Raw genomic sequence first — 26783 nt, forward strand, 5'->3', positions numbered from 1 at the left:
TGTGTCCCTTTCTGCGTGTCCCTGTGTCATGGTGTAACCCGTCTGTGCGTACCTGTGTCCCCGTGTCCCTGTGTCCCCATGTCCGTGTCCCCACATCCACGTGTCCCCACATCGCTGTGTGCCCATGTCCATAGGTCCCTGTGTCCCCATGTCTTAGTGTCCCATGTCACCGAGCCCATGTGCCCCGTGTCACTGCATCCCCATGTCCGTGTCCCCATGTCCCTACATGCGTGTGCCCCCTGTCACTCCCTCTGTGTGCCTGTTCCTGTGTCCTCATGCTCATGTGTCCCCCATGTCCCCATGTCTGTGTCCTTGTGTCCCCGCATCCACATGCCCCAAGCCACCGTGTCCCCACGTCCCCATGTCACTGTGTCCCCTCATCCATGTGCCCCACACCAGTGCACCCCCATGTCCTGTCCTCGTGTCCCCACATCCATGAGCCCCAAGTCCCCACCTCCCCATACCCCTGTACCCACATCCACGTGTCTCCATGTCCCCGTGTCCCCATGTCCCCATGTCCTTGTGTCCCCATGTCCCCATGTCCCCGTGTCCCCGTGTCCCCATGTCCCTGTATCCCCATGTCCCCATGACCCCGTGTCCCCATGTCCCTATGTCTCCATGTCTCCATGTCTCCATGTCCTTGTGTCCTTGTGTCCCCATGTCCTTGTGTCCCCATGTCCCCGTGTCCCCGTGTCCCCATGTCCTTGTGTCTTTGTGTCCCCATGTCCCTGTGTCCCCATGTCCCCATGTCCTTGTGTCCCCATGTCCCCATGTCCCCCCATGTCCCCGTGTCCCCATGTCCCCCCATGTCCCCATGTCCCACACCACCTCACCCCACGTCCCCACATCCCCACCCCGTTGTGTCCCCACATCCACGTCCCCACATCCCATACCCTTGTGCTCCCACATCCCTGTACCCCAAGCCACCTCCCCGTTGTGTCCCCCCCGTGTCCCCACCCCGTCCCGTCCCGTCCCGTCCCGCCCCGCCCCGCCCCGCCCCGCTCCGTGCTCCACTCTCCGCACTTTCCCTCCCCCCTCCCCCCGCGCATGCGCCGTCCCCTCGGGGGGGGGGGGGGGGAGCGCCGCCCGAGGGCTGCGCATGCGCAGTTCGTGAGGGGAGAGGGGGGGAGGGGGGCGGCGCGGCCATGGCGCAGCGCGACCGGGAGCGCGATCGCGATCGGGACCGGGATCGCGACCGGGACCGCGACCGCGACCGGGAGCTGCAATGGTCGGCGCGGAGGATGGGCACGTCGCTGCTGCTGCAGCTGTCGGCCCACGAGCGGGAGCTGGACCTGGTGTGCCTGGACCACAGCTACGCCAAGCCCTGGAGCGCCCACCCCGACGCCAGCGCCGCCCGGCCCGCGCGGATGCTCTTCCTGCCCCCCAGGAGGAGCCCCGGCAGCGCCCTGTGAGCCGGGGGGGGCTGGGGAGGGGCCGGGGGGGGCTGGGAGGGGGTGGGAGGGAGTGGGGGGAGCTGGGGAGGGGTCGGGGGGGGCTGGGGAGGGAGGGGGTGAGGGAAAAAGGGGGGGCCTGGGGGTGTGGGGGGGGCTGAGGGGGCTGGGAGGGGAAAATAGAGGGGTTGGGGGATGCGGGGGGCTTCTGAGGGGGCTGGGAGGGGAAAAGGGGGGAGGTGGGGGGGTGCAGGGGGCTTGGGGGTATTGGGGAGGGGTCGTGTGTGCTGGGGAGGGGGGGGGAGGGAAAAAGTGGGGGTGTGGGGGGGGCTGGGGGGTGTGAGGAAGGGCCTGGGGGGGTGGGAGGGGAAAATAGGGGGGTTGGGGGATTGTGGGGGGGCTTCTGAGGGGGCTGGGAGGGGAAAAAAGGGGAGGTGGGGGGGCTGGGAGGGGTGGGAGGGGTGGAGGGGGCTGGGGGCTGCCAAAGGGGGGCCTGGGGTGGGGGCTGAGGGGAAGGGGGGGGGTGTGAAGTGTGAGGGGCTGGGGGGGCTGGGAGGAGGGGCTTGGGGGGGGTTCTGAGGGGAAAGCGTGGGGTCTGTGGGGTTTGGGGGGCTGCGGGGCTTATGAGGGGGTGTAGAGGCCTGGGGGTATTTAAGGAGGGGTTTAGGGTGGCTTCTGAGGGGAAAGTGTAGGGTCTGTGCAGTAAGGGGGTGTCCTGGGGGGCTGTGAGGGGAGAGGATGGGGCTGGGGGGGCTGTATAGGGCCTGGGAGTACGGGGAGGGGGCTGGGTGTTGGCTGGGGAGCTTTTTGGGGGTCTGGGAGCCTGAGGGGCTGAGGGGACGGTGGAATGTGAGGCAGAGCCTGGGGGATGTGGGTTGGGGAGGCTCTGGAGGAGGTCCTGGGCTCTGTGGTGGGGAACATGGGGCTGAGGGAAGGTCTGGGGGCTGCAGCAGGGCCTGGAGGGGGTCAGAGCAGGGCTTGGGGTGGCCGGGCTTGGGGGTGCAGGGGCTTGGGGTGGGGTTCTGGGCCCCCAGCGGGGTTTGGGAGCTTCCTGAGCTCTGTCAGGAGCAGCGCAGTAGCTGGTGACGAAGCTCAGGGGCTCGTGGCTGGCTGCAAACACCTGCCGGGAGCTCTGGCTGCATCGTTAGGCGTTAGCCAGGACGTTCCCACAGCTTAGACAGCTCCTGCTGCCGCGCTCACTCACAGCCAGAGCCGGGGTCCGGGAGACGTGGCCGGGCTCAGGCCCCCAGCTGGCTACAGATCCTTTCCCGTTTTACATAGCAGACCCCGTTCTCTAACGCGTGTTTTTTTTTTCCCTCGCAGCGAGGCAGATGTCCCCATCGACGTGGAGACGGTGACGCCCACGCCCGTGCCGCTGTACGACAACCAGAAGGCGCGCAGCGTGATGAACGAGTGCGAGCGCCACGTCATGTTCGCCCGCACGGACGCGGACGCCCCTCCGCCACCAGATGATTGGGAGGAACACGTCAACAGGTAGCTGGGACCCGCTGGGAGATCAAACGGGGGCTCGAAACAACCCCACGCTGCCCAGGGTGGGATTTTTAGTGTGATGTAATACACAGCAACATTCCTGAACTGACTAATGTTCAAAGAAAACCAATTTTTGTGTCCGAATTCTTTGTTTGCCTGCTGTAAAAACTATTAGGTTTAATGGTAGAGGCTGGCCCAGCTGCTGAAGCTCCTGCACGTTTCGTGTGCAGCTGTCTCCTCTCTTTGGAGGAGCTTGGGACAGTGACACCTTCGTCCCCAGCTCAACCCTATTCCAGTGTTGAGGACTAAAAAGGAGGACGTGTGTAAATTTCCCCACCCCATAACCTTACCTGTGACTGTTGTCAGTCAAGCCGTAGGAACAGTAATTTTGAGCGATAGGGAGATAACCTTTGCTAAAAGGAACAATTATTTTAGTCTTATTTATTGTTTCTGTTGTTCTAATGCTTGGATGTTCAGCGGTACGCCCTGGTGACGTGTACAATCTAAGTGGTTTTTGTTGAGCAGTCTTTTAACTTAAATCCTCGCTAGCGAAACTTGCTTTTCCCATAGCTGTAAGCAGGTTCTGGAGGTGCAGCTGCTGCCCAGCTGTGCCTGCTCACCGGACCCAGATGCCTGTGTCCAACGTCAAATCTTTGGTTTTCTCCCCAGGACGGGTTGGACAATGGCTCAGAACAAGCTATTTAACAAGATCCACAAAGCTCTGCAGTCCGACAGGCTGGCGCGCTTGGCCAATGAAGGGGTAAGATCTTGTACTCCCTGCTGCTCTTCCACCTTCCAGCAGATTCATTGCCTGGTTTTAGTCCCCCTTAGCAAAGCGACTGGGTCAAGACAAAAGTCTTTGCTCTAGGGTTCTGTGGTCTTAAGAGACAGGCAGCTCCGGACTTGTTTGAGGCGGGATTTTGTCCTCGCTGGGAGGCTGTTGGTCCGTGCTTGTTGCCAGAGGGCTTTGAGCTGCCCAGGCCGATGCTTTCCTGTGGTTTGGGGTGCATGTGGCATGCTTGATTTTTCCCCTAACGGTGTTTCTCCTTTAATTTCCTGGTTCTCAGGCTTGCAATGAGCCGGTCCTGAGGAGGATAGCGGTGGACAAATGTGCCCGGAGGGTCCGCCAGGCGCTGGCCAGTGTGAACTGGGACACCAAGCTGATCCAGTGGCTGCACACAACGTTGGTGGAAACCCTCAGTTTGCCAGTGTTGGCTGCGTACTTGGACGCTCTGCAAACGCTTAAAGGAAAGGTGATGAAAGCAGTGAGAGACCTTACCCTCCTACCACGTTCTCCCTTTATAAAGCTCGTTAAAAGGAAGCTGATGGAGTCTCTCTCCTTTTTCTCTGGGGTGATGTTTAAAAGCCCCTTGGAAGAACGGTGTGCATGTACTCAGTCCTTTCTGGCCTCTGGTTTCAGATCCCCACCCTGATCGATAGGATGCTGCTCTCCTCCACCGCGAAGACGGGGGCAGCAGGAGCTGAGGCTCTGTCGCTGCTGCTGAAGAGGCCGTGGGACCCGGCAGTGGGTGTCCTGTCACATAACAAACCAGTGAGTGCCTCCGGGGGCTTGCAGGGAGCGAGAGGCCATTCTCAGCTCACCAAATGGTTTAGGTTGGAAGGGATTTCGAAGCCCATCTAATTCCAGCTCCCCTGCTGTGGTTGGCGTACCCCCGGGCTGCCCAAAGCCCCATCCAGCCTGGCCTTGAACACTTGCAGGGATGGGGCAGTGGTACTGGCAGGCCCCTATATGATCTCCTCGGAGCCTTCCCTTCAGGCTGAACAATCCCAACTCCCTCAGCCTGTCTTCACAACAGAGGTGCTGCAGCTTCTTGATCATCCTCGTGGCCTCCTCTGGATTCCTCCTAGTATTTCCAGGTCCTTCTTGTGCTGGGGCCCCAGGGCTGAACACAGGGCTCCAGGGGGGGGTCTCACGAGAGCAGAGCAGAGGGGGACAATCCCCTCCTCACCCTGCTGCCACGCTGCTGGTGGTGCAGCCCAGGACACAGGTGGCTTTCTGGGCTACAAGCACACGTTGCTGGCTCGTGTCGAGCTTCTCATCAACCACCACCCCCAGGCCCTTCTCCTCAGGGCTGCTCTCAATCCATTCTCCACCCAGCCTGTGTTTGTGCTTGGGATTGCCCTGGCCCAGATGCAGACCAGCTTTATTCTTCCTGTTCTGCTTTCTTCTTCCTTCTGTCTCTTTCCTGCTCCTTGGACTCTTTTCCTTCTGGTTTTCAGCCTTGCTCAATGAAGGGACTCCTTTTGTTTGACCCATTTTCCCCCATACTATCCTGAGGTAGCATCTGCTGGGGAAAGCTTGCGCATTTAAGGAGCTCTGCAAGATCCCTCCCACTTAGTGCAGGCCAGGCTGGGCTTTGGGTTTATAAATAACCGTTTTAATTCTTCTGTGGCTTATCAGGGTTGTGCTGAGAGAGTTGCTCCTTTTCAGCCCCCACCTGGGAGGATGCTCTTCCACAGGCTTCCACCAAGAAGCAGTTCGTGTAGCATGCGGTGTCCTCTCACGTGAAGCTTTGCTTAAATTGCCCCCGTGAACCCCTTGGTGCGCGTGAGGGTCTGGAGCAGCAGGAGGATGGGGAAGCAGGCAGCGAGGTTTGGGGTTGGGATGTTGCCTTCCCTCATGTATCTCTCGTTGAACTTTGCAGAGCAAATTACCTGGTTCCCCCCTCATCCTGATTGCTTCCTCCGGCCCCTCCAACTCCATGTTCCCCACTTCTCGACGGCACCGCTTCTGGCAGTCGCAGCTTTCCTGCTTGGGGAAGGTTTGTACGCTCGGGTTTGAAGGCAGGCACATTAGGAGCTAGTTCACGTTAGCAGCTGTGGTAGGCTGCAGCTGCTGAGCGTATTTTTGTAACCCATTGGTGCACTAAAATACTTGCCTCTGCTAAAAACAGAGGCTGGCATCTGCCACCTGCAGTGTTTGGCAGCTAAGGCACAAATTGGGCTGAAGTTGCCCAATCTGATTTATTCGGGGTCATGTCAGGAGACTTGCCATCCAAAGCCAACTGTCTCCAGCAGTTTAGGTTGTGTCATTCTATTAAGAATTTGAGTTTTCCAGTAGGAAGAGGTTGGAGGAGGGAGGCTGTGGGTCACCTTGGATACGGAGCTGCTCGCAGCGCTCTGTGTGTTGGGCATACCGGGTGTATAGGGGCGAGGTGAGCAGCAGAGGTTGTCTCTGGAGCGAATTTCCTCTGTTTTTTGGTAGCTAGAAGAGAATTCCACGGGAGAGACGAAGCACAAAGTTGTGTGCAAACTGGTTTAGCCTGTGCCTGTTGCTGGTGCCTGTTGTGCCTTTGTTATTTATTCATTTTTCGTTCCAAATGACAGGTGATTCCCATCGCCACCCACCTGCTGAACAACGGCAGCGGGGTGGGAGTGCTGCAGTGTCTCGAGCACATGATTGGCGCGGTGAGGAGCAAAGTGGCAGAGGTAAGAGCAGCAAGAGCAGGACGAGTCTGTGCCCCCCTCGCCTGCAGGTGCTGCGGGGCCCATTGGCAGCGTCCCGTTGTCTGTCCCTCCATCGCTGTCCTTTTTCTCCCGTAGATTCACAACCACTTCTCTCACAAGCCGATCATCCTGATCGGGTGGAACACGGGTGCCTTGGTGGCCTGTCACGTAAGTGCCTGTTTCGTTTGCATGCGCTCAGATGATTTGAAAATTTCAGTTCAGTGTTTGGTGCCTTGGAGGCTCTGGAGAATTATTATTCTATTCCCTTTCCTCTTGCTGAGGCCTGGCTTTGAGATGCATCCTTTTTAGCCATGGGGGCATAAAGGAGTTTGAGTTCCTTGGTGTTTTTCTGCCCCAATCCTTTTAAGCACCTAAGCAGTCTAAATATGTGAGAGATCTCCATGCCCTGAGCCTAGCAAAGCGACCTTTACAGCAGAGGACTGTGAGGGTGCTGACCGTTGTTGCTTTTCTACCCAGGTTTCAGTGATGGAGTACGTCACTGCAGTTGTGTGCCTTGGATTCCCTCTTCTGACAGTTGATGGCCCCAGAGGGGTAAGGACTGAAGGGGATGGGGGTGCCACTTAAAGAATTGTTTGTTTTTTAACCTCCGTGGACTGTTTCATAGAACGTGGTTTGGAAGTCCAGTGATAACTGGAAGATTTTTAAGGAATGTGTCTGTGATTTTTGTTTGGAGGGGATGCGCCCAGCAGGCAGAAGTGTTGCATCTGTAAGAGGTTTCCTGATGCAATAGCAGGCATGTGAAGTCCTGCGTTTGCTTGTCCGTCCTATAACGTGGTTTTGCAGCTCCTTCCTTGGGTCTTACACGAGTGTCCCTTGTTGACTGTGTCCTTTGGCACCAGAGATGGTGACTTAAAGTCATTTACGTGGATCCCAAATTAATCCTTTGCTAGCTGATCAGTTTGTGACCGTGTTGGGAATGGTTACGGTTGTGCCGGTGAAATAACCAGTTCTGAGACTAGTGGAAATCCCTATCAGCCCTGTGTAAAAGACATTTGTTGGGGAGGGTGCAGTCCTTGAGCAGAGTTCTCTTTAGGATGACTGCATAAACCCCATTGGGGCTCACCCTGGAGAGCTTCACTGCCAGTGGACGTGCTGTTGGCACTGCTTCAGCTTTGTCCTGGGTTTGTGTGGCAAAAGCTCAGAAGAGGAAGGGTGAGTTGGAATAGGGTATCTGAGATGTGCAACCTTGTCCGGACAAACCACGCAATTCATAATTTCCTTCCCTCCAGGATGTAGTTAATACACACTGGGATCGTGTGTGAAGTGCTGCCTGCTCCTCCATGGCACGTGCTTTCCTGTTGGGAAGTGCTTACCTGTTTGGGAATGTTTGGGAAATGCTTCAGAAATGTGTTTGGCCCCAAAGATTGCATCCTGGAACAGCCCTTCTGAATTACGGTTGGCCTTGCTCTTGCAGGACGTCGATGACCCCCTCCTGGAGATGAAGACCCCTGTCCTCTTTGTGATCGGTCAGAATTCCCTGCAGTGCAACATCGAAGCGATGGAAGATTTCCGGGAGAAAATCCGAGCTGATAACAGCATGGTGGTGGTGGGAGGAGCAGACGACAATCTCAGGTGATGTCCTGTGAGGTGGATGCTCTGCCCTGAAGCCCTGGGCAACACCTGGGTGTGCTGCTTACAGAAAAACTCGGCCCTGCCTAATAATGCTCTGTCAAAGCAAGCAGTTGTTCAAAGCCCAGTGTACTGGATAGAGAGATGGCTGGTTGGTTTTTCTGGGATAAATCCACATTGCTTCTCCCAGTGGGAAGTAGAAGAGCACAGTAGGTATGACACTAGAGCAGGTATCTGCTTTTTCTTGCCACCCTGGCTCTGGAGCGTGCAGCTGATGGAGGCTGTGTCCAGTATCGGGGTAAGGGAGGCTCCAGGAGCCTTGCAGGAGGCGCTGAAGGTTTCAGTGAACTTTGGAGCTTGATCTCCAGTCACACTTGTGTGTCTGGGATAACTGCACCAAAAACTGGAGCAAGGTGTATATAAAAACAGGTTTAGCCTGATGCTAGAGCTGGATCCAACAATGCAAACAATATTTTGGAGCACTGTCAAAGTCAGAAATCCATAGCAGGAATAGTTACTAAGGGAGAGGAAAGAAAGAAAAGTCAAACTCTGATAGTGGTCTGAAGACAAAGCTCTGAAGGAAAGGAAATGTATTTGCTTTGCAAGAAGCTTTAGTCGTAAACTGAGTGATGCTGGGCCCTTGTTGCTGTCCCCAAAGCTCTTCTCAGCACTTCTGAGGATGAATCTCATCTTGCCAGCAGACGGTGCTCTTGAGTTGAGCACTAACGGAGTCGGCTCGTACCCTACTCTGTAGGGTCAAACTGTGTAAGGGAGCAAACTGGCCATCGTTGGAGTTTTATTCTCTGGTGAAGAATCATATAGGGAGTGTGAAAGGGGAAAAACAGTATTTGCTGGCTTCCACGTGTTTGATTTTTTTATTTTTGTTTTTTACTAGGATAAGCAAAGCCAAAAAGAAGTCAGAAGGCCTGACCCAGAGTATGGTGGACAGGTGCATCCAGGTAAAGACAGAAATCTTCCCCGTATAGCTGTACCTGTAAAAGGCCCCTGCTGAAATGTCTCTGATCACAAGTTACAACCTTGCTGCCAGTATTGGTTGAACAAGCGTAATCTCTCTCAAGTGGTTTTTGAAGTGGTTGTCCTCCGACAGCAGGAGAGATGTGAGCTTCCTGTTTGTGTACTTAAAGCAAAGATCACTCTTCTGAGTCTTCTCCTCTGCCTGGGGAAGCAAGCAGTACTTTGGGGAGCACTGTGGAAGAATCATCACGTTTCTCTTCCATGTGTCAGAAATCAATGGAGTTAGAAGCTTTGATGAGAAATCAAGGTCTGCCTGCAAGGGTTGAGGGTTTCTGCTTGTGGAATATTAAATCCGGAGAGCCCTATCAGTTTGTCTTTGAGAACATTCAGTTCTTTTTTTCAATTTTAGCTGTGAAGCTGAATTATTTAGAGACCTGCGCACCGCACAGCCTAACGATTAGTTTCATCCTGCCTAGGATGAAATAGCTGACTTCCTGACTGGAGTCCTCACTCGAGCGGAGAGCCACTCGGGCTCTGATCCCCGTGACCTGGACGCTGAGAAGAAGAAGAAGCCGCGTGACTCGACCCGGAGGGATCTGTCGTTTGATCTGCCGGAGAGAACCAGCAGGCCCACCTCACCAGCAGCCAAAGTGCCCGCTTCGCCGTCGGGCTCGGAGGTAGGGGCTCCCTCTGGGATATGGCGAGTGGGGAAGGCTGAGTCGTGTGCTGCTGAGGTGTGGTAGGGTTGGAAGAGGGAGGCAAGAGGATCTGAAAGCACTAATGGCTTTTGAAGGGGCAAAGGAACCTTTGGATTTACCTACTTCAGCAGAGGGATGCACGTTCTTGCCTGCACTGAGGGTTAGGATTGCCTCTCCTTGGAGAAACACGGGAGTAAGGTGTTCCTTCTCTTCGAGCAGGACTTGTCCAGCGTCTCCAGCAGCCCCACGTCGAGCCCCAAGACTAAAATGGCTGCAGTGTCCTCCATCCAGAAGCCCACCCAGATCAGCACCACGCAGCTGCTCAAGAGGCAGGTGCAGAGGACGGACACTATCCTGACACACAAGCAGGCACAAGGTAACCTCCTGCGGCTTTTCCACCCTCTTCCCTCCGAGCACCTGGATTTTTGGTCTTTATCTGCCCCGACCCTTTCAGGTTTTGTCTTCTGAGTCCTGTCGTGAACTCCAAGCTTCCCGTGGCAGTTTGCTCTGCAGCTCAGTTCCCCGTTCCTGTCAGCTGAAGGCAGCAGCTTGTAGGGGGTTGAAATTAGGTTGGAAACGGTGTTTCTGCAGCTCACGGAGCCTCGCTGCTGTTCCAAGTGGGAAGGATTTTCATGTGGTCTGGCTGACAAAACCGCTACGTAGCCGTGCTCTGATTCCCTTTTGGGTGTGAGCTCCTTGACTGGTGTCTCCAGGCTGCTTGGGAGGGAGATGGAAGGTTCTCAGGTGATGGTTGAGGCTACTGAATTGTGACTGGAGCAGTGGGCCTTTGGTAATTAGCCATCCTGCATGGAACAGCAGAGGAAAACCCGCTCTGAACTGCTTCAGCTATGGGGTTTTGTCCTGTCGGATGCTGCTTAAAAACCTTATTGTGCAGCTTCAGTCTGGTTGTGACAGCTGTGGCTGTAGGTAAGGGTTTTGTCGCTGAGGATCCTTTCTGGCCAAAGCAGCAGGAGTGGGGAGTAGTTCTCATCCTCCCCTCTGGCCTCGTTCCTTTGCTCAGGACAGACCTGAACAGACTTGTTGTCTCCTGCAGCAGTGCGACCAGACACTCTCTAAAGTCTTTGTGTTGCTCAGGCTAGGCTCCAGAGGGAATTTCAAGCTTGGATCTCGTAGTTTCTCAGCTCCTGGACTAAAGAACTCTGTTCCTCCGTTGTCGTAGCCGAGGGGAAAGGTTCTAGCTAGCGCAAGGGAGGCAGGAGGACGGTTTGCCTCGTTTAGTGAGGAGCGCTGCTGCGGCGTGCTGTCCGTGCCTGTGTCGTGGCAGCAGGTGGTGAGGGACGCGCTGGCTGTGGGGCTGGAGAGGGCTCGTGCTGCTGGGACGCTGCAGAAGCTGGGGCGATGCCCGGCGTGGCGCGGGATGCGCTGCGCTGCCATCCGGAGAGGAGCTGAGCGTGTCTCCTCGTGCCCTGAGCTGTCTGCCTGCCTGCTGCCAGGTCTCTGCGCGTCGCAGTGGTGTTCCTGGAGGTCGCTGCCCCCCCCTCCAGAGCCGGGCTGTGATACTGTAATTCTCTCTGATTCATTTCAGCTCAGTTTGCTGCTTTTCTGAAACAAAACATGCTGGTGAGGAAAGCTCTTCCTCCTGGCACCTCTTCATGTCTCTTTGGTGAGTATCTCCTCACTTCTCTCTGTCTCTCTCCATCTCCCTCCTTTTCTCTGTCTCTCGGCTTCCTTCTCTCATCATTTTCCTCTTCCCTTGCATTGGTTGGGGGATGTGGCCCAACGTTGTCCCCTCGTCCCCTGCTTTTTTTGCTTTCTCATTGCTGTATCTGAAGCTTAAGCAAACGGCTCGCGTGCTAGCTGAGAGCACTAACGCCTCCCCTTCCCCTGCCCCGGGAGGTGAATGCTGCTGTAACCTGGCGGCAGCTCTGCTCCGAACTAAAGCTTTGTGGACGGTGTGGTGACTTGTTGGGAAGCTTGAAGACTGACTGCATGCTGGTGGAGCTCCTTACTGCAGGGTGGCTGTTGGGCGTGGAAGCGAGGAGCTCCCGAGTGGAAGGGGCAGACGGAGAGGCTGGAGCAGCGTTTTCTTGGCCAGAGGGAGCTAGAGAAGAGCAAAGAGAGCAGGGAGAGGGATGGCTGCGGGGTGATGGTGGTGTGGTGGGAGAAGGACGTAAAGGATTGAGTTTGTTGACAGGTTTGGCTGTGCTGAGCAGGAGACAGGCCGAGGGGAGCAGTCGCTGATCCTGTGGGCTCCTGGTTGGGTGCTGGAGCACCCCGAGGTGGAGGTCAGCACGTGAGGTGCTCCGGGGGCTAGGCACTGAGGGGCAGGATGTGCAGTGTGAATAACAGTGTGTTTTGGTGGCTCAGGAGGCAGTGACTGGGCAGACCTGGGGCTAGGGGAGGAAGAGAGCTTGACATCCAAGGCTCTGGGAGGCTGCGCTGCCGTGTGGGGTGGCCGTGCTCTGCTAAGGTGACCCCGGGAGCTGAGAGCACTGCTGGGGGTGACAGATGCCTGCAGCACCCCCCAGTGCTGGTGCTTTTAATTGCTGGGGATGCAGTGACGTCCGTGCTGTTTTGGCACACCGAACACACACAAGACGCAGTCCAAACGTGTGCACAACCATGGTGACAAAGCCCTGAGGCACAAAGACCAAGGTGGTGGCTTTAAAGGTTTCTTCCTCCCTCGAGCCCTGTTTTCAAGAGACCTGCTGGTCTCCCCGTGAGTAGAGCTGAGCCTGGGAGCTCAGGTGGAGCTCTGTGCTTGCTGTGGGGAAGAGAAACCACAGTGGCCAAGTCGGGTGCCTGGATGCTTTGTCGGGGATGCTCTGGCTTCAGCCTGCCCTGCCTTTTGCTAAGACTGAAGGTCGTTAACACCTCAGGGCTCGTTACTGCGCTGGCTCAGCTGCTTGAGCCATGAGGTAGGAAGCTGGGGGTGACCAGGAGGGACTTGGGGTCGCTGCTCACTGCTTTGAAAGGCTCCTAACGCCACTGCCTGTGCCCTTTCCCCGTCCTGCCTGGCTGGTGGCACTCACTGTGGCACCCTGGGGGGCTTCGGTGCCTGCAGTCCGTGCACGCTGGGCGAGGTCCCTCTGGGCAGTGGTTCTGTCCGAGCGTGTTCGCAGTCGAGCAGGAGGTGTGGGAGCGTGCACGAGTGTGACCAAGTCACACGTCACAGCCGTGGGTCTGCAGCAGTAGCAGCACAGCAGGCTCAGAGCTTCTCCTGGGGAGCAGAGCAGCCCTGACACACTGCTGAGGCGCCTGACACCGAGGGGTTTGGGTGCAGCCTTGTCCCAGCCCGCAGCCCAGAGACACGCAGGTAGTGGCGTGTGCAGGGAGAGGAATAAATGCACATACACAGCACATCTGTGGACCTGTTGTACATAATCTATATAAACAAAAAGATGCCTGTATCTTGGCTTCCAGGCTGGTGACTTGGAAACCCAGGAGGTTTATCAGCAGGGAGTTGGCTGCCTCACGGCTCCCTCTGAAAGCTCCAGGTGGAGAGGGCTCTCCGGAGCTTGTCCCAGTGCTGCAGATCACGGCAGGGCTGTGGTTGTGAGAGCTGCCAGGCTGCCAGTGCTGCAGTAGGAGGCAGATCCATGCTCTCGTTTGCTCCACCAGCATTTCAGCTCAGGGCTGGGTGACCATGCACCGGGAGTGGGGTGTGCAGAGAACGGACGGGTGGGGTAACCCCTCTTGTCCTTGTGCCATCGATCCTGTCTTGTGACCCCCTCTTTGTCCCTGTGCCACCCACAAGCACTTGTTGCGGGCTCTCTGTGCTTTTTGGACAACCCTTTCCCCAGCAAGCTTATGCTGTAGGCAGAATGAAACGGATGTGGTGGGTCAAAAGGACACGACAGCAGAAGGAGCCCTTGGCGTGGAGGAGAAGTCTCAGCTTGCTGCTTTTCTCCCTAGTGCCACGCAGCGTGGGGTGCGTGGGGCTTGGCTTTGCTGCAGCACCTCTTGTGCTCATGGCTGCTTCGCTTAGCGCCTCCCGGCCACCTGTACGCTCCTGTCCAGCCCTCTGAGGGACATTTCTGAGTGCTGGAAGGGACGTGCTGAATGCCAGGCACACAAACACCTCCTCTCTAACCCCAGCACTGACAGCACGCCTGCACCAGCTCTGCGAGTCTGCACCTCCGTCCCCCTCGTCTGGAAGTTAGGGATGCTGGAAGGGTCTGATGCCGGGAGCGATTGCACTGTGCTTGGAAATGAAAAGTGTTCACGTGAAGATGTGTTATTACCGTAGGCATCCATTTTTTCTTCGCTGCAGAGGGCAAGACGGGCTCTGTGTGCCTGTGAGCAGCTTAAGCTAAGCGCTGACCCTGAGGCAGCAGCGTGGGGCACGCAGGAGTCAGCGCAGGTGGTGAAAAGGAGAAGCGAGGGGTCCCGGTGCATGGGAGATGGGCAAGGCTGGCATGAAGGGAGCTGTGGAAGTGTGCATGGGCATGCGTCCCTTCTCCGCACCTCGGAGCAGCGCTGACCTCGAGGAATCGGCCGTCGGTTTCAAAAAGCTACTTCTGTGTCCCCTAGTTCCAGTCTCCTCAGAGCACTCGGAAGGGGCTGAGAGAGACGATGTGCGCGTGCAGCTGAAGAGGCATCAGGCCCCCAGCCCGACCCAGTGCAGCAAAACTTCCAAACGAGCCAAAATCAAGGTGACCATTGTCTCTCACGGAGATGCTGCGGGCGTGGGGAACGGAGCACCCCTCACCACCCAGGCAGAAAGTGAGTTGCGATTGCAAAGCCGCTTGGTAGCCAGAGAGCGGGGTCGTGGCGGCACCCAGCTCCTCCGGGGCACGGCGTGGGGAGGGGAGGGGAGCTCTGGTCTTCTGCTTTTTGAGGAGGCAGCTGCAGGAAGGAGACGGAGGCTCGAGGTGCGATGTGGTGCTCTAGGGGGTAGCTGGGGATGCGTGGGGGCCGGCAGCGCGTAGCCAGGACGTTTTCCGTAGCAGTTTGGGTCGCGTGCTTCAGCGAGGTGCCTGACGGCAGCCTGGTGAGCTGCAAGGAGAATTTTGTGCCTTGCTATGAGGCTTCGAGGTGCTGCTCCTGGCAAGGCCTCGCTCCACGTAGGTCGTGCGGGTCTCCGGTTCTGCTGCCTGCTTGCGTGTCCCCCGCAGTGGAAGCAAAGCTCTCCCCAGGAACGCGTTATGGATGCCGGCGATCTGCCTCCCTCTGGAAGACTTCACAACTCAGCCAAGTGCCCCTTGGGGCTGTGCAGTCACCTAAAATCCAGGACAATTTGCCCTTCATACGCGTGCTAACAAATGGCAGCTCCTCTCCTGCCTGCGGGGCTGAGCAAACCCACTGCCACGGGCGCTGCAGGAGGTCCTGTCCAAGAAGAGGTGATGTGCTCGGTCATCTTCCCCTTGAGCCTTCGTGAGGAGGGCAGAAGCTTTGGCTGCTCTTGCTCCTGTACTCAGAGGATTTTGCCTTCTTGCTCTCCGTGCTCGTGCTAAGGACTTCCTCACCTCGGAGCCCAGCTGTGTAACGCTGATGCTTGTTTTTAGAGCTAGCTCAGTGCAGTGCAGGGCTGGAAGGTCAGTGTCTCCGTTTGAAGCGTTAGGAAATCGGAGGGTTTTCCAAGCTGAGAAGTAACCGTGTTCCTTCAGAAGGATTTCTTGGTTAATTAACGGTTGTTTTGAAATGTGAGAATTAACTAATAAATACACATCCTTTCTTAGGGTTACAGTTCATCTTCGGGCAGCTTTGAGGATCTCTGGTTTCCGGAATCATTTTTATTTTTTTTTTTTAATTTTCCAAACTTTACTTCTTTCCACAGAAAGGAAATGAGTTGCAGAAGTAAACACGAACCAAACGAGAATTCCCTCTTACCGTGCGTGAGCAGGAGGAATGCATGAGGCAAATGCAGTTGTATCCCAAAGGCCGCGATAAACAAACATTGTGACACAATAAACTATTATTGTGACTCGCCGCATCCCTGTGTATTTTGTAAAGTGTCTGTAAAGAATGCTTACAAAATCCAGCTCCAGCAGCCAGCCAGACCCTAACCGAGCACTCGAGGCGTAGCTCTGTGCCGTGAGGACAAGGAGGAGGGGATTAGTGGAGGTGACGCTTAGGAGAGAGAATTGCGTTTGGTGGTGAGGGCCTGAGTGGCCGCTGCTGTCAGACTTTGAGCCGGTTCCTTGAGTCCTGCCTGTCGTCACGCTCTGACAACGACAGCTTTCTGGTTTTACTCACAACTCTGCTCTCTCTGGTACTCCTGACCTGTAGCGCGGTGCCTCCAGTGTGTGCTCATGGCTGCAGTGGAGGTTTCCTTGAGAAGAGGTCTCGTGAGCAGGACGAGCCCGTGGCCAGCAGCTCTGGGCTGTGCCTGGGGGTAGTGCGTGAGACAGGGAATCCCTCAAGCCTCGTGGAGGAGGGAGAGTTAGGTTTCTTCTTTTTCTTTTGCAGTTGTCTCCGGAAAGCCGGTCCCCATGGCTGTCGGCCAGTCCGTGTCAGGTGTGAAGGAGCCCTTCGGACTGCTCACCGCCTCCAAGTGAGTGCAGCTTTGGTTTTGTAAGCCCTGCGCCTCGTTGAGAGGCTGCTGGTGTGAACGAAGCACCACAGCATGGTGCTTTCTGTGCGTGGAGCTTCTTGGTAGCTTGCTTATGGCTGGATTTCTCTGAAGAATGGGAGACATGTAGGCTCCCAAAAACTATTTGCCAACTGGTGGTCGAATCTGAGAATGGTGGAAATGGGCAGATGCGGAAGGTGATGTGGCTGTTGGGCTGTTCCTGTAGGGTTTATCAACTCCAAGTTTGCTGCAGAACTGCTGATGTTTGTCTTTTGAATGACTGTGCCGTCGTCTTTGCCAAAAATTCAGTGTTGTCTTCGTTCTTTGATAGTTGAGCATTTTTTTTCCAAAGATAGCGAAAGAATTCTCAATATTGGCTCTGAAGTTAACGGGCCACTGGGATTTCTTCTGAGGAACGAATGTGGTGTTGACAATCTCTCACATCGCTGTTTTCCATTTTAATTTAAACCATGCTTTGGAGAACCGGACCCCAGCTGATCTGGGTGGGGAGAGGAAGAGCTGTCCTCAGATAGAAAGTTGATTTTTAATGGGCAAAATTTCTCTCCAAGGTAGATTGTGTTGTGCAGGGTGGCACAGCCCTTGCAGCACTTTTTGAGCTGGAAATGCACAGATTTTGCCCCAGGTGCTGCAGTGGACACAGGGAAATGTCTCTTGCTTTGGATTTTTTTAGCTCATCACCTCCCCACCTAACGCTTCCAGAAGCCCTGCTCGGTTGGTGACAGCATGCTGTCAAAGCCATCTTGCGTTGCTCTTTTTATCCCTAAGAGGTGCCTTTCTCTTCTGCTCGCTTTGTAGGCTGAGCTCAGCAACAGAAACCTCCTCCATGAGCCCTGCTCCGTCTGCCGTGATCCCCAGCAGCACGGCGCCCAGCGCTTTCCATGCCCTGCAGAGCAGGCTGGTAGCCAGCAGCGCCCACTGCATGCAGGCCCAGCCGGCCAGTGCCCTCCAAGGTACCTGTCTCTTGTGAATGTAAAAGGTAAACCAGGTTCCAAATCATTCAGGGGATCCTCTTTCTTGCGTTCACTGGTTGCTTTGGGTTCAGCCCTGCAGTGGCTGAGGTAGTGCTTTGCTCTTCAGAGCCTGTGGAGGGCCAGAGGGATGCTATAAGTGAGGCTGAAGGTTCAATAACCCATTAATTGCATCGTTTTCATGTCACGATGCCTCGAGATACCAAACACGAGCTCCTTTTGGCAGTACAACTGCTCCTGCCCAGTTGTACGTTGCCTCCCCTCTCTCACAGATGACTTTGGTCGCTGCAGCAGTGAAACTTGCTGGGCTGTGTTCATGGGGTAACTTGGAGCATCCCTTCAGGCTCCTTGGGATGCTGCTCTTCAAAGCACAGTTCTGCAGGCACTGCTGTGTGACAGAGCTAGAATTCCATGGTGGTTAGTTCTCCAAGGCTAATTTCTTTGTTCTTTCCTCTTCTCTAGGAGCAGCATCTGCCAGCAGCCTGCTGCAAGGGCTGAGCTTCAGCCTGCAGGACATCGGGACCAAGTCGTCAGCCCTGCCTGCCAGCGTGGCTGCTGCTGGATCACCCGTGCAGGTACTCAGCCTGCAAACGTCTGAGGTTGCTCTCTAGAAGGAAGCTGTGCGGGGGTGACGTGGCAGAAGCTGGAGCCCAGATAATGTGTGGTGTAGGACCAGGAGAGACAAGTGGTGCTAGGTGTGAGCTGCAGCTGCAATAATGTGCCTCAGGTTTGACAGGTGATGAGGATAAGGGTTCCTGTAAACGGCCTTGGTTCCAGGGAATGGGGCTGTGGGAAATTGTACTCAAAAGTGGGCTTGGCAGCCACCTAAAAATGCCGATAAGGGTCTGGAGAATGGAGAGGAGAGGATCAGCAATCTGTCCTCTTGTCCTTCTGTGATCCCGTCAGGCAGTGCTCCCCATCCTTTCAGTCTGAGAGGCCTCAGTAGAAGCGGAGCCGAGCCAGCCTTTCTCCCAGTCATGCTTTCAGGCTGAAATGAGTCCATGCAGACTGGAAGGGACGGCTTTACCTGCTTGCAGCCGCCAGGATGAAGTGTGGAAACTCTCCACCTGACCTCTGGCTCCTGCGGGAGGCAGAGGCTGTGCCCTCCCACTGTCCCCAGTCCTCCCAGGTGCTCAGTGCTTCTACTTCTCCTTCCAGACCTCAGCTGTGAAGACACCCACACCGATCCAGAACCTGAGTGCTATCACCACAGGCACGGGCACGATCGTCCGCACCATCCCAGTCGCCACCTCCTTGTCTGTGGGAGCCTCGGCGAGCGGGAAACCCACGGCCATTCACCAGCTGCTGACCAACGGGGGACTGGCCAAGCTGGCCAGCAGCCTCCCTGGCTTGGCTCAGATCTCCAACCAGGCAGCAGGTGAGGCAAGCAAGCGCCGCAGGCTTCTGGAGCACCCCAGGCCTGGTATTTCCAAAGTTTATTCCGCCTTTGTGGTGCTCCGAGCTGTAGCTGTGCAAAGCTGCATGTGGTAGCAACTTGTGAGCTTCCTCTCCTGGGAAGAGACTCCTAACGCAGCCCTCGTGGGTGAAGGTGGCCCCGCAGTTCTGTGTTTCAGGGCTGTCTCGCTTGTGTTTTCCAGGCTTGAAGGCCCCAACGACCATTACTGTGACGCTGCGTGGGCAGCCCAGCCGAGTGACCACGCTCAGCCAGGCTGCCATGGGGGCTGTGCAGCCCCAGCTCGACGAGCAGCCCATGCAGACGCAGGCCCCTCAGGTAATCCTCGGCGTCTCCTCCCTAGAGAGTGTTTGCTGTGATGAGAGAAAGCTCACGGGCAGGAGCGGCTGTCCTGGGGAGATGTCTCTTGGTCATGGCATCTCCCCTGGGTTTGAGCCTTGTTCTTTTGCTGAGGCTGTGCACAGAGGGGCCTTGCAAGGTGGTGGTTGGAGGACCCAGCTTATCTTCACATCCGTTAGCAGCAAGGTCGTCTCCTCCAGAGATCGTACTCAGTGTCCTGCTGGTACCATACTGAGGAAATCTCTGTCTAGTTCCTAATGCTGACATCAGTATGGAAACTTGTCGCAGCTCTGGGCTCTCTTGGCAGTAACAGGGCTTGGTGTGAGGGGGAGAGCTGCTGCTGCAGCGTCTGTCCTGTCTGCAGGGAGGAGAGTGGGTTGGCTGTGCTGTCTCGGGGAGTCTTCCTCTTGGAAATGCTGCTCCTGACTCTCAGGTGCCCTGATGTGACAGCAGGGGTCAGGGTGCTGGACTCTTTCCTACTGCAGGACCTCATCTTCTGCCCCGTCTCTTTGCTGTGCTGCTAAAACCAATACACAAAGTGCTCAGTGCATGCTCCAAAATTGTCTGTTCACAGCAGATCTCCTTGTGGTGGTGGATCACTGACAGAAGGAAATGCTTTTGCTGTGTCCATGCTAGAGGTGTGCCAAGTCCTGCCTCAGAAGGGTCCTGGTTGCCTCCCAGCTTCCCAGGACGAGACTTGGTGTAGATGAGTTGAGAGCACAAGAAGTTGGAGAGGGTTGTTTTTAATTTGTTGTCGTGGTGCTGAAGGCAGTGGTCTCGGGTACTGTAACGCAGACCTCTCCACCCCAACCCTTGGAGGTAGCCGATGCGGTAGGTTTGCTACAGACGTGTCCCTGGGCTCTGTCCTAAATCACTGCCAGTTTGGAGATGGATCCATAAATGTGAGGGTAGCAAGATCGGTTCCGATGCCCTGCTGGGACATTCGATGAGTGGTGGCTGTGATGTGCTGTCAGCAAGGTTTAACCCAAGCTCAGGTGGCTTCCCCATGATCCCAGCTCCAGCACTGTACAGCACTTGGGCCTCTCCTGCAGGCATTATCCTGGCGGGATGTAGGATTTACAGGCAGCCCTGTAATCTGCCTTATGGGACTGGAGGAGGCGTTGCAGGGCGGGCTGGTTGTCTGAGGGTGAGCAGTGCGGGAGGCAGCACCTGGCTGGCTCTGCCATAAAACCATCCCAAGCTGGCAGGGACACCCTAGGAGCGTGCAGTCCAACTCCTGGCTCCACACAGGACCCCCTAAAAATCAAACCCTGCATCTGAGGGCGTTGTCCACGGGCTTCTGGAGCTGTGGCAGGCTTAGGGCTGTGACCACTGCCCTGGGGAGCCTGGGATGCTCAGGAACAATTTCCTTTTGAAGAGCCTGAAGGGAACCACAAACTGAGCTGTTGAGAGTCCGACAGTACAACAAAGCAGCGAGCTTTGGAGGTAAATGAAAGCTTTGAAACGTGCCAGGAGCTCTGAATTAACTGGGCTTTAGCTTGGGGTCATCAGAGGAGCCCGCAGAGAGGGGACAAAGAGGTGCCAGCAACATCCCCCAGCCTAAAAACTTTGGGGCACAACTGACTGCCCGGCAGGAGCTGAGTAGTGACTCGAGACAGACATTTGCAGGGAAGCAGAAGTTCAAAGACAAGAGAACAAATTCCCAGAGTGATAAACCCTACAGCTTGGGCAGTCGGGTGAGCATGGAGCGAGGGCTGCAGGGATCAAGCTCCAGCTCCTGCAAGCTGGTGCTGAAGGCTGAGGGCACTGGAGGATGCCAAGGTCTCTCCAGCGTGGCCGGGGCTCTGTTTTCCTGCACGTGGGGTTTTCCTGCTCTCGATACTGCTCACGCAGCCTGGGGCAGGTGAGCTGGTGGAGGAGACACGGAGCAATCTTTGCCTTGTAGGCGAAGCCCTGCAGTTCTGTCAGTGAGGCAGCCTGTGTCGTGGAGGCAGGGAGCGTGCTTCTGCTCCTTGCTGCGGCCTGCCAAGGTTGTTCAGGGTTGCTCAAAGCCCTGAGATGTGTAGGGAGGCATCGTCTACAGGTCAAGCCTCTGGATGGAGCTGGGTAAGTCTTAACAGCAGCCACGAGTCCTTAATTTGTCCCGTGCTGCTTCAGGGCTGGCCTTGCATCCCCCGTTGCCGGTAGTTTCCACACAGGCTCCTGGTTTGCTGCTGGTTAAAGCCGAGATCCGGGAGCATCCGCATCCTTCCTCCTTGACTTGTCTGTGTTTCTTTCAGTCACTTTGTAGCACAGCAGAGCCTGCGAGCGCTGGCAGAGCCGGGCTGCTGCCCACTAAGGTAGAGCTCAGAAACGCAGAGCTAGTGGCACTCAGTGCAGCTCCCACCTGAGCAGAGGGTGAGTCACGTCGTGCGGCCTCGGAGCTCCCAGTCTCAGTTTTGGGCTCTTCAGAGGCCGTTGGGAGAAACCGTGAGACCTGGCGTGCTTCCCTCTGTGCCCTTTGGTACCTGTTTGAGACGCTGGAAATCCATCTGGCAGAGCAGCAGCTCGGAGGTGAAATGAGACCTGGCACAGACTGCTCGGCGGTTGCTGGGTGCCTTTGTGGGTTCGTGTTTTCAGGCAGCGACACCTGAAACTGCCTGGCTGACCCGAGAAGCTGCAGAGCTGGTCGCAGGCTGCTCCGGACGTACAGTGCTGAGCTTGTGTGTTCAAGGTAGTGCTTAATTGTGTGGTCGGTTGTGAGAGCTGCTTCAAAAGCAAACTGAAAGCAGGCTTTTACAGGAAATGGAATGAGCTGTGTGTTTTTGTAACTAATTATAGCCCTTGACATCAGCTTGTGTGTACCTTTAGCACATCGGATTACGTAATCCACCAGGGCTTCCTGTAAAAGAGCAAATTTACAAAAGGCTCGGGGGGGATTATGCCAGAGCTTAAACTCTTGTGTTTTCAGCAGTAGCCAAAGCCATTGTTGGTTGGGTTTCCTTTGAAATTCCAGCTGACGGCTCCACTGTGCCTGTGCAGGAAGCGTGAAGCCCACGCATGGGCTGTGATTTAAAGCTCTGGGGGCTGGGGCGATGCCTGTAGCAGCTGAGATGCAGTTTGAGTGGGTAACTTCTTCCTTCCCCCATGGGCCTTACAGGGGAGGCAGGAGGCTGAGGAATCTTCCCGGGGAGTTTGGCGCAAGTGTTTTCTGCGAGTAGCACAGTAAGAAAAGCAAAAGAGTGTTTGGGTGGCTTTAAAGTGAAAATAGAAGCAAGCTTCAGCTTCTGTTTTCAAGGAACGGTTCCACCGTGGTTTGAGCAGTGCTTTCTGTGTGAGTTCCTCTCTGCAGCGTGGTTGTATCCCGGTAGCAGTTCTGTAAAATGTAGTGATGCTGATGCTGGATTGTGGTCTTGTCCTGCCACGAGGCAGAAAACCATTTACATTGCAACAACCAGAGCTATGATGGTTTGAGCTGCGGGCAGGGATCTCCCCTAAATGGCTCGAGGCAAGCGAGGAGCCTCCAGCCCTTGGTGCTGCCTGGACCCAGCTGTGCTCGTGGTGGACGTACCACCCCTTGTTGGAGTCTGACATTTTTGCCTCCTGGGGCAGAAATTAGTTAAAACGAATGGAGCACCACCAAATTGCTGCGCAGGGCGTGGAGGAGCAGGCTGTGACCTGCACGAGCGCCAGGTGGGAAGGGCTCGGACTGGAGCGAAGCCGTTGTTGGTGATGTTTGTCCCTGGTGGAGGAGAGCGAGTTGTCTGAAGCCTGTCAGTCCCCGAAGGCCACGTGTGCCTTAGGACACGAATCCAAACTGCCCGGTTATCCCAGTGCTGGACATCTGTAAGCACCTGGTGGACACCAGAAGGATTTGTAGTCTTCCTCTGGCACCTGGGGAGCTCTTCAGGTGCCGAGGACGGCGTGTGCCGCGTCCAGTCTTTGCTGGTGCTGGCAGTAACAGCGCCTTGTTCTCACAGCAGGTCTGTGTGCTCTGGGACTTGTGTGTGAGCTCCAGTTCCTGGCGGTTGCTTCGCTGGTGCCGCAGAGAGCAGGAGAGCAGGCCTGGCCTCCCTGGCAGCCCGCGGTGGGGACGGGGTCCCCTGGATCCGCGGTGGTGCGGATCCTGCCTGGAGTTTAGACGTGACTGATGGGAGCGAGGGCAAGGCTAGAAGAAGCAGGGAGGAGGCGCGCTCTGATCTTGAGGTGAGGGACAGCTCAGGCCCCGAGGAACGGCTGCAGCCCCCCAGCGATGATCCAACCCCTCTCCACCTGGGGTCCTGGCGCTCCTCGCAGCGCCGCGGCCGCTCCCAGCAGCTCTCCGTTCCTTTAACCCCTCCAGGCTCCGGACGGTGCAGTTGGGAACTTGGCCGCCCCAGCTTCCAGCGCCGCCTCTCCTGGCAAGCTGCTGTCTCAGACGGATCTCAGCAAAGCCCAGGCTGGCGCAGAGATGGCTCCTGCCGACCCCGCAGCCCACCTGACCGCCGCGGCAGCACCCGTAGGTGAGGCGCATGGCAGTTGTGGGGCGTGGGCAGCCGGCCTGGGGGCCAGAGCGGAGGCCGGCTTGGAGCCATGCCTGCCGGGTGACGTGTGCGGAGCCCCTCTGGGGAGTAGCTGCCTGAATGCTGCTTATTTTTAAGTCCGTTGCCTTTTTTTTTTTTTTTTTTTTTTCCTTATTTTTTTCCCCCCTCCTTTGAGTTAGGTCCCCTGTGGTTTCTTTGCACAAGTACATGCAGTTCTGATTTCGCTCCGTGCAGTTGACAAAGAGCGGGGTGTAAAACGTGAGCCCGAACACAGCGGGCTCTGTGAAAACCTTCAGCTTGTGTGTAGGGCCCCCACCACACGCTGGTAGCACTAAGCACTCTCCCTGCTGCCTACGTTTATTTACCTTGCCTGGAGAGAGCAGACCCATCCGATTACACCCGAGCAAACATTGCATACCCAGCTGGTAGCCTCACACTACAAAAAAAAAAATTAAAAACCTCCGCAGAGCGATGATGCAGCCCGCTGCATCCTCAAAAGGCTTCCACACAGCAGAGCCCGCCTCCAGCCACACCAGAAATGTGTTTTCCTTTCCCTCGTCCAGCCGATTTGCCAAGCCAGGGGAAGGACAAGCAGGTATTCAGCACCCAGATCTGGTGGGTGAAGTTCGGGGGAGCTGTGCCAGTTTCCCAGAGGTCAAACAAGGCTGCTCTGGACCACGTTGATGCGTGTGCTGTTTCACCGTGCCGTTGGCTCCTTGCAGGCGTCAGACCCAGCTGTAACTCTGATCGTCGGTGCTGGCTGCTGCAGACCCCCAGTCTCTGCTGGTCTCCCCCAGGACTCAACAGGGAGCTGCAGAAGCACTGGGTTTAATCCTGTGGTTTTGTGTTTTATTTTACGTTGCCCTTTTGTGTTTGGTTTTGGTCTTTCTTTTTTGTTTTTTTTTTGGTTGTCATTAGTGGATGAAGTCAGATCCATGGAGAGCTTTACCTGCTTTCGCTGGAGGTTCGTTTTGGCTTTGTGTGCAGGGAGAGGACCGGTTCGGAGCCAAGCTGCCGGAGCAGCAGAGCGGACTGGGGTGTTAGCACAGAAGGTGTTCCAGCCGGAATATCTTTCATGGAGCTTTCATGGAGCACTTTGTGCTGCTGCCCGACAGCATCGTCGTGGCTCTGTGCCCCTTCCCAGCCTGTGCAGGGGTTTTAGCCTCCTGTTCCTGCTGCACGTCTGGCCCCTCTCATCCCCTGCGGGGCGGTGGGGTCGGCGCCCTGCCCTGGTCAGGCAGTCGGTCCTCAGCCTTCGCTCTGAGTCCTCCATGCCTGAGCCTGGCACCCTGTTCTGGAGAGCTCCACGCTGCCGGTGGAGCTGGTGGTGAGCTCTTGCCGCTGAAGAGCAGGAGGGACACCGCGATACATCTCTGATACCATTGTGTCAGAGCTGTGGTGTGCTTCGGGTGAGCCAGCACTGCTGCTGTGCTGCTCCCTGCTCAGCCATGTGGGCTCCTGGGGGACAGCAAGTGGCCTTGGGTGACCGCAGGGGCGAGCTGTGGGCTTCTCCGGGTCGGGGTCTTTCTGGTCAGCATCGTCTTTGACCAGCAGTGGGTCTCCAGGCTTCAGTCAATGTCCCGAGCGCATCTAACCCCAGCGATCAGATTGCAGAGACGTCTCCTTCCCCCCCCTTGCACTCTGGGCTGTGGTAACCCCAGATGTGGCCGGGGAGCAGGCTTGGATGGGGTAACCACCGTGTGCAACCCCTGCTGTTGCCTCACAGCGCCAAGGGCTTCATTTCGTGAAGCTGGTGTCTTTTAGCTGCCTTTGGGGTGGAGCGTGGTGAGTGTCTGAGCACCTGCAGCAGCGTCTGCCCTCGCTGCTGGTGGGATGGAGCTGGAGGTACCTGAGCCGGGCGAGAGCTTGCCCTGAGCCAGGCTGCTGGGAGCAGCGTGAGCTCAGCGTGTCCGTGGCAGCTTGGAGGGTAGGATGGCATGGACCTGGCCAAGAAAGAGCCACAAGGTCCTGTCCCCACGGGAAGGGGCTGTGTTAGGTGAGACAGTGAAGGAAGAGAGTGGCTTCCGTGGGGCATCTGAGAGGTCTGGGGAGGGGGCTGGCAGGTTTGGGGTTTCCTTGCGGTGCTCTGCCCAGGCTGTGACAGCAGCGGGGTTTGTTGTGGATGACAAAACGAGGCGAGTTGTCTCTCTTCAGCCTGAAACCCTACAGCTGTGCTGCCGGGGGGGCTCAGCTCGGGGTGGGCACCTCGTCCCCCCAGCCGCTGACCACGCTCTCCCCTTCCCCGCAGTGACCAGCGCCAGCCCCATGAAGACGCTGTACGTCATGTCGGACGCCAAGCTCTCCGCGCTCACCAAATCCGTGATGGGTGAGGCTACCTCAGTCCCCCTCAAACTGCCAGGCATCCAGCCTTCCTCCTCCTCCTCCTCCTCGTCCGCCAGCTCTCCCACTGGCGCCGTCACCTTCGCCACCTCCCCGCTGGCCGGCGCTCCCAGTCCTCCCGGCAGCCTGGTGCACCCGAAGGTGGGACCCGTCCTGCAGACCGCCTCCAAGACCGTCATCCTCACCTCGACGCTGGCCACGGTGAAGGGCGACGGGGCCCTCGGGCACCTCGGGGAGAAGGTCAGCCTGACCAAGAGCGCCTCGGCCCTCGGCCACGCTCTGGGGACGATGGAGACCCTGGGGAGGGTTCCCTCCGTGGTGGACGACGGCAGCACCGTCATCCACACCAGAGAGACTCTGGCCAACAGACACTTGCTGCCCCAGGGCGTGCTGCCTGCAGGGGCTGGCACCACGCTGATAACGCTGGGCAGCAGCCTGGCCAGCTCCTCCATCATCGCTGCGGCGGGGCCCACGCTCAGCCAGAAGCCGTAGGGACCCCGGGGACCCTCGGCCAGGGCCGTGGGAGGACCCAGCAAGGCTGCAGGACGGGAGAGGAGCAGCCCCGTGGTGAGCAGGGGCTGGTTCTGGCTGTAGCAAACTAGGGGGATGTTTTCTGGTTTTGTTGCTGTTTAATAAATCTTTTTTTTTTTTTTTTTCTTTACTGACTTTGTTGTACCTGTCTCTTCCAAAAGCAGCTCTGGTAGCAGCCCAGCTGTGGGCTTGTTGGATGCTCTGGGTGTTTGGAGGAGACCAGTTCTGTTCAGGGCCTAATTTCTCTGATCTCTCTCGCCACGAGTGCATGGACAGACAAAGCAGTGTGCAGGCAGGGAAAAATGCACGCTGTGGGTCCTCGGAGCCAGCTGGGCAGCAAGGAGGGGAGGCTCCTCCTGCCACTGCTGTCCATCCGTATGTCTCCTCCAGGTAGAAATTCCCTTCTACTTTTGGAATATTGGAATTTGTTGAAAAAGGCCTGACTTTACGTGGGGGCTCCAGGCAGATTTTTAACCCTCACAGCCGTGTGTGACAGGGTGGAGCAACACCAACAGGCAGGGGAAAGCACTGGGGACCTGAGCACGTTGTGCTTAAAACGGGGGAAGCAGCAGAAGGGGCACCAGAAAGGTGCTGAGCCCCACAGTGGGTCCCCAGGGGA

General features: G+C 56.6%; 1 protein-coding gene across 5 annotated transcripts; it reads left to right on the forward strand.

Annotated features, from left to right (window-relative positions):
• The first annotated feature begins 1134 nt into the window (after positions 1-1134).
• Positions 1135-26233, forward strand: KANSL3 (KAT8 regulatory NSL complex subunit 3). Of its 5 annotated transcripts, none has more exons than XR_014619164.1 (22): positions 1135-1408; positions 2715-2885; positions 3552-3642; positions 3950-4135; positions 4303-4434; positions 5549-5665; positions 6231-6332; positions 6447-6518; positions 6828-6902; positions 7786-7943; positions 8836-8899; positions 9392-9592; positions 9833-9989; positions 11160-11237; positions 14108-14299; positions 15986-16070; positions 16905-17059; positions 17540-17652; positions 18236-18455; positions 18676-18809; positions 22751-22976; positions 23113-23220. XR_014619164.1 is itself a non-coding variant. In XM_084302390.1 (22 exons), exons 1-22 carry the CDS (start codon positions 1146-1148, stop codon positions 26123-26125), a joined length of 3510 nt encoding a protein of 1169 aa, XP_084158516.1. In that variant the 5' UTR covers positions 1135-1145; the 3' UTR covers positions 26126-26233. The 5 variants fall into 5 exon arrangements, 4 of the variants coding, with proteins under 4 accessions (XP_084158516.1, XP_084158517.1, XP_084158519.1 ...); XM_084302390.1 differs by lacking the exon at positions 22751-22976 and adding an exon at positions 25542-26233 and having other exon boundaries at positions 23113-23272; XM_084302391.1 differs by lacking the exons at positions 11160-11237; positions 22751-22976 and adding an exon at positions 25542-26233 and having other exon boundaries at positions 23113-23272.
• The last annotated feature ends 550 nt before the right edge of the window (positions 26234-26783 follow it).

The sequence above is a fragment of the Netta rufina genome (assembly GCF_964035555.1).
Source record: "Netta rufina genome assembly, chromosome: 27".
NCBI lineage: Eukaryota > Metazoa > Chordata > Aves > Anseriformes > Anatidae > Netta > Netta rufina.

What these genes read in the sequence shown, in the direction of transcription:
- KANSL3 (XM_084302390.1), top strand. Translation starts at nt 1,146, where the DNA reads ATGGCGCAGCGCGACCGGGAGCGCGATCGCGATCGGGACCGGGATCGC. An exon ending in CCTCACCACCCAGGCAGAAA is followed by an intron (nt 14,300 to 15,985) that starts GTGAGTTGCGAT and finishes TTTCTTTTGCAG; the next exon opens with TTGTCTCCGGAAAGCCGGTC. An exon ending in CTGCTGGATCACCCGTGCAG is followed by an intron (nt 17,653 to 18,235) that starts GTACTCAGCCTG and finishes TTCTCCTTCCAG; the next exon opens with ACCTCAGCTGTGAAGACACC.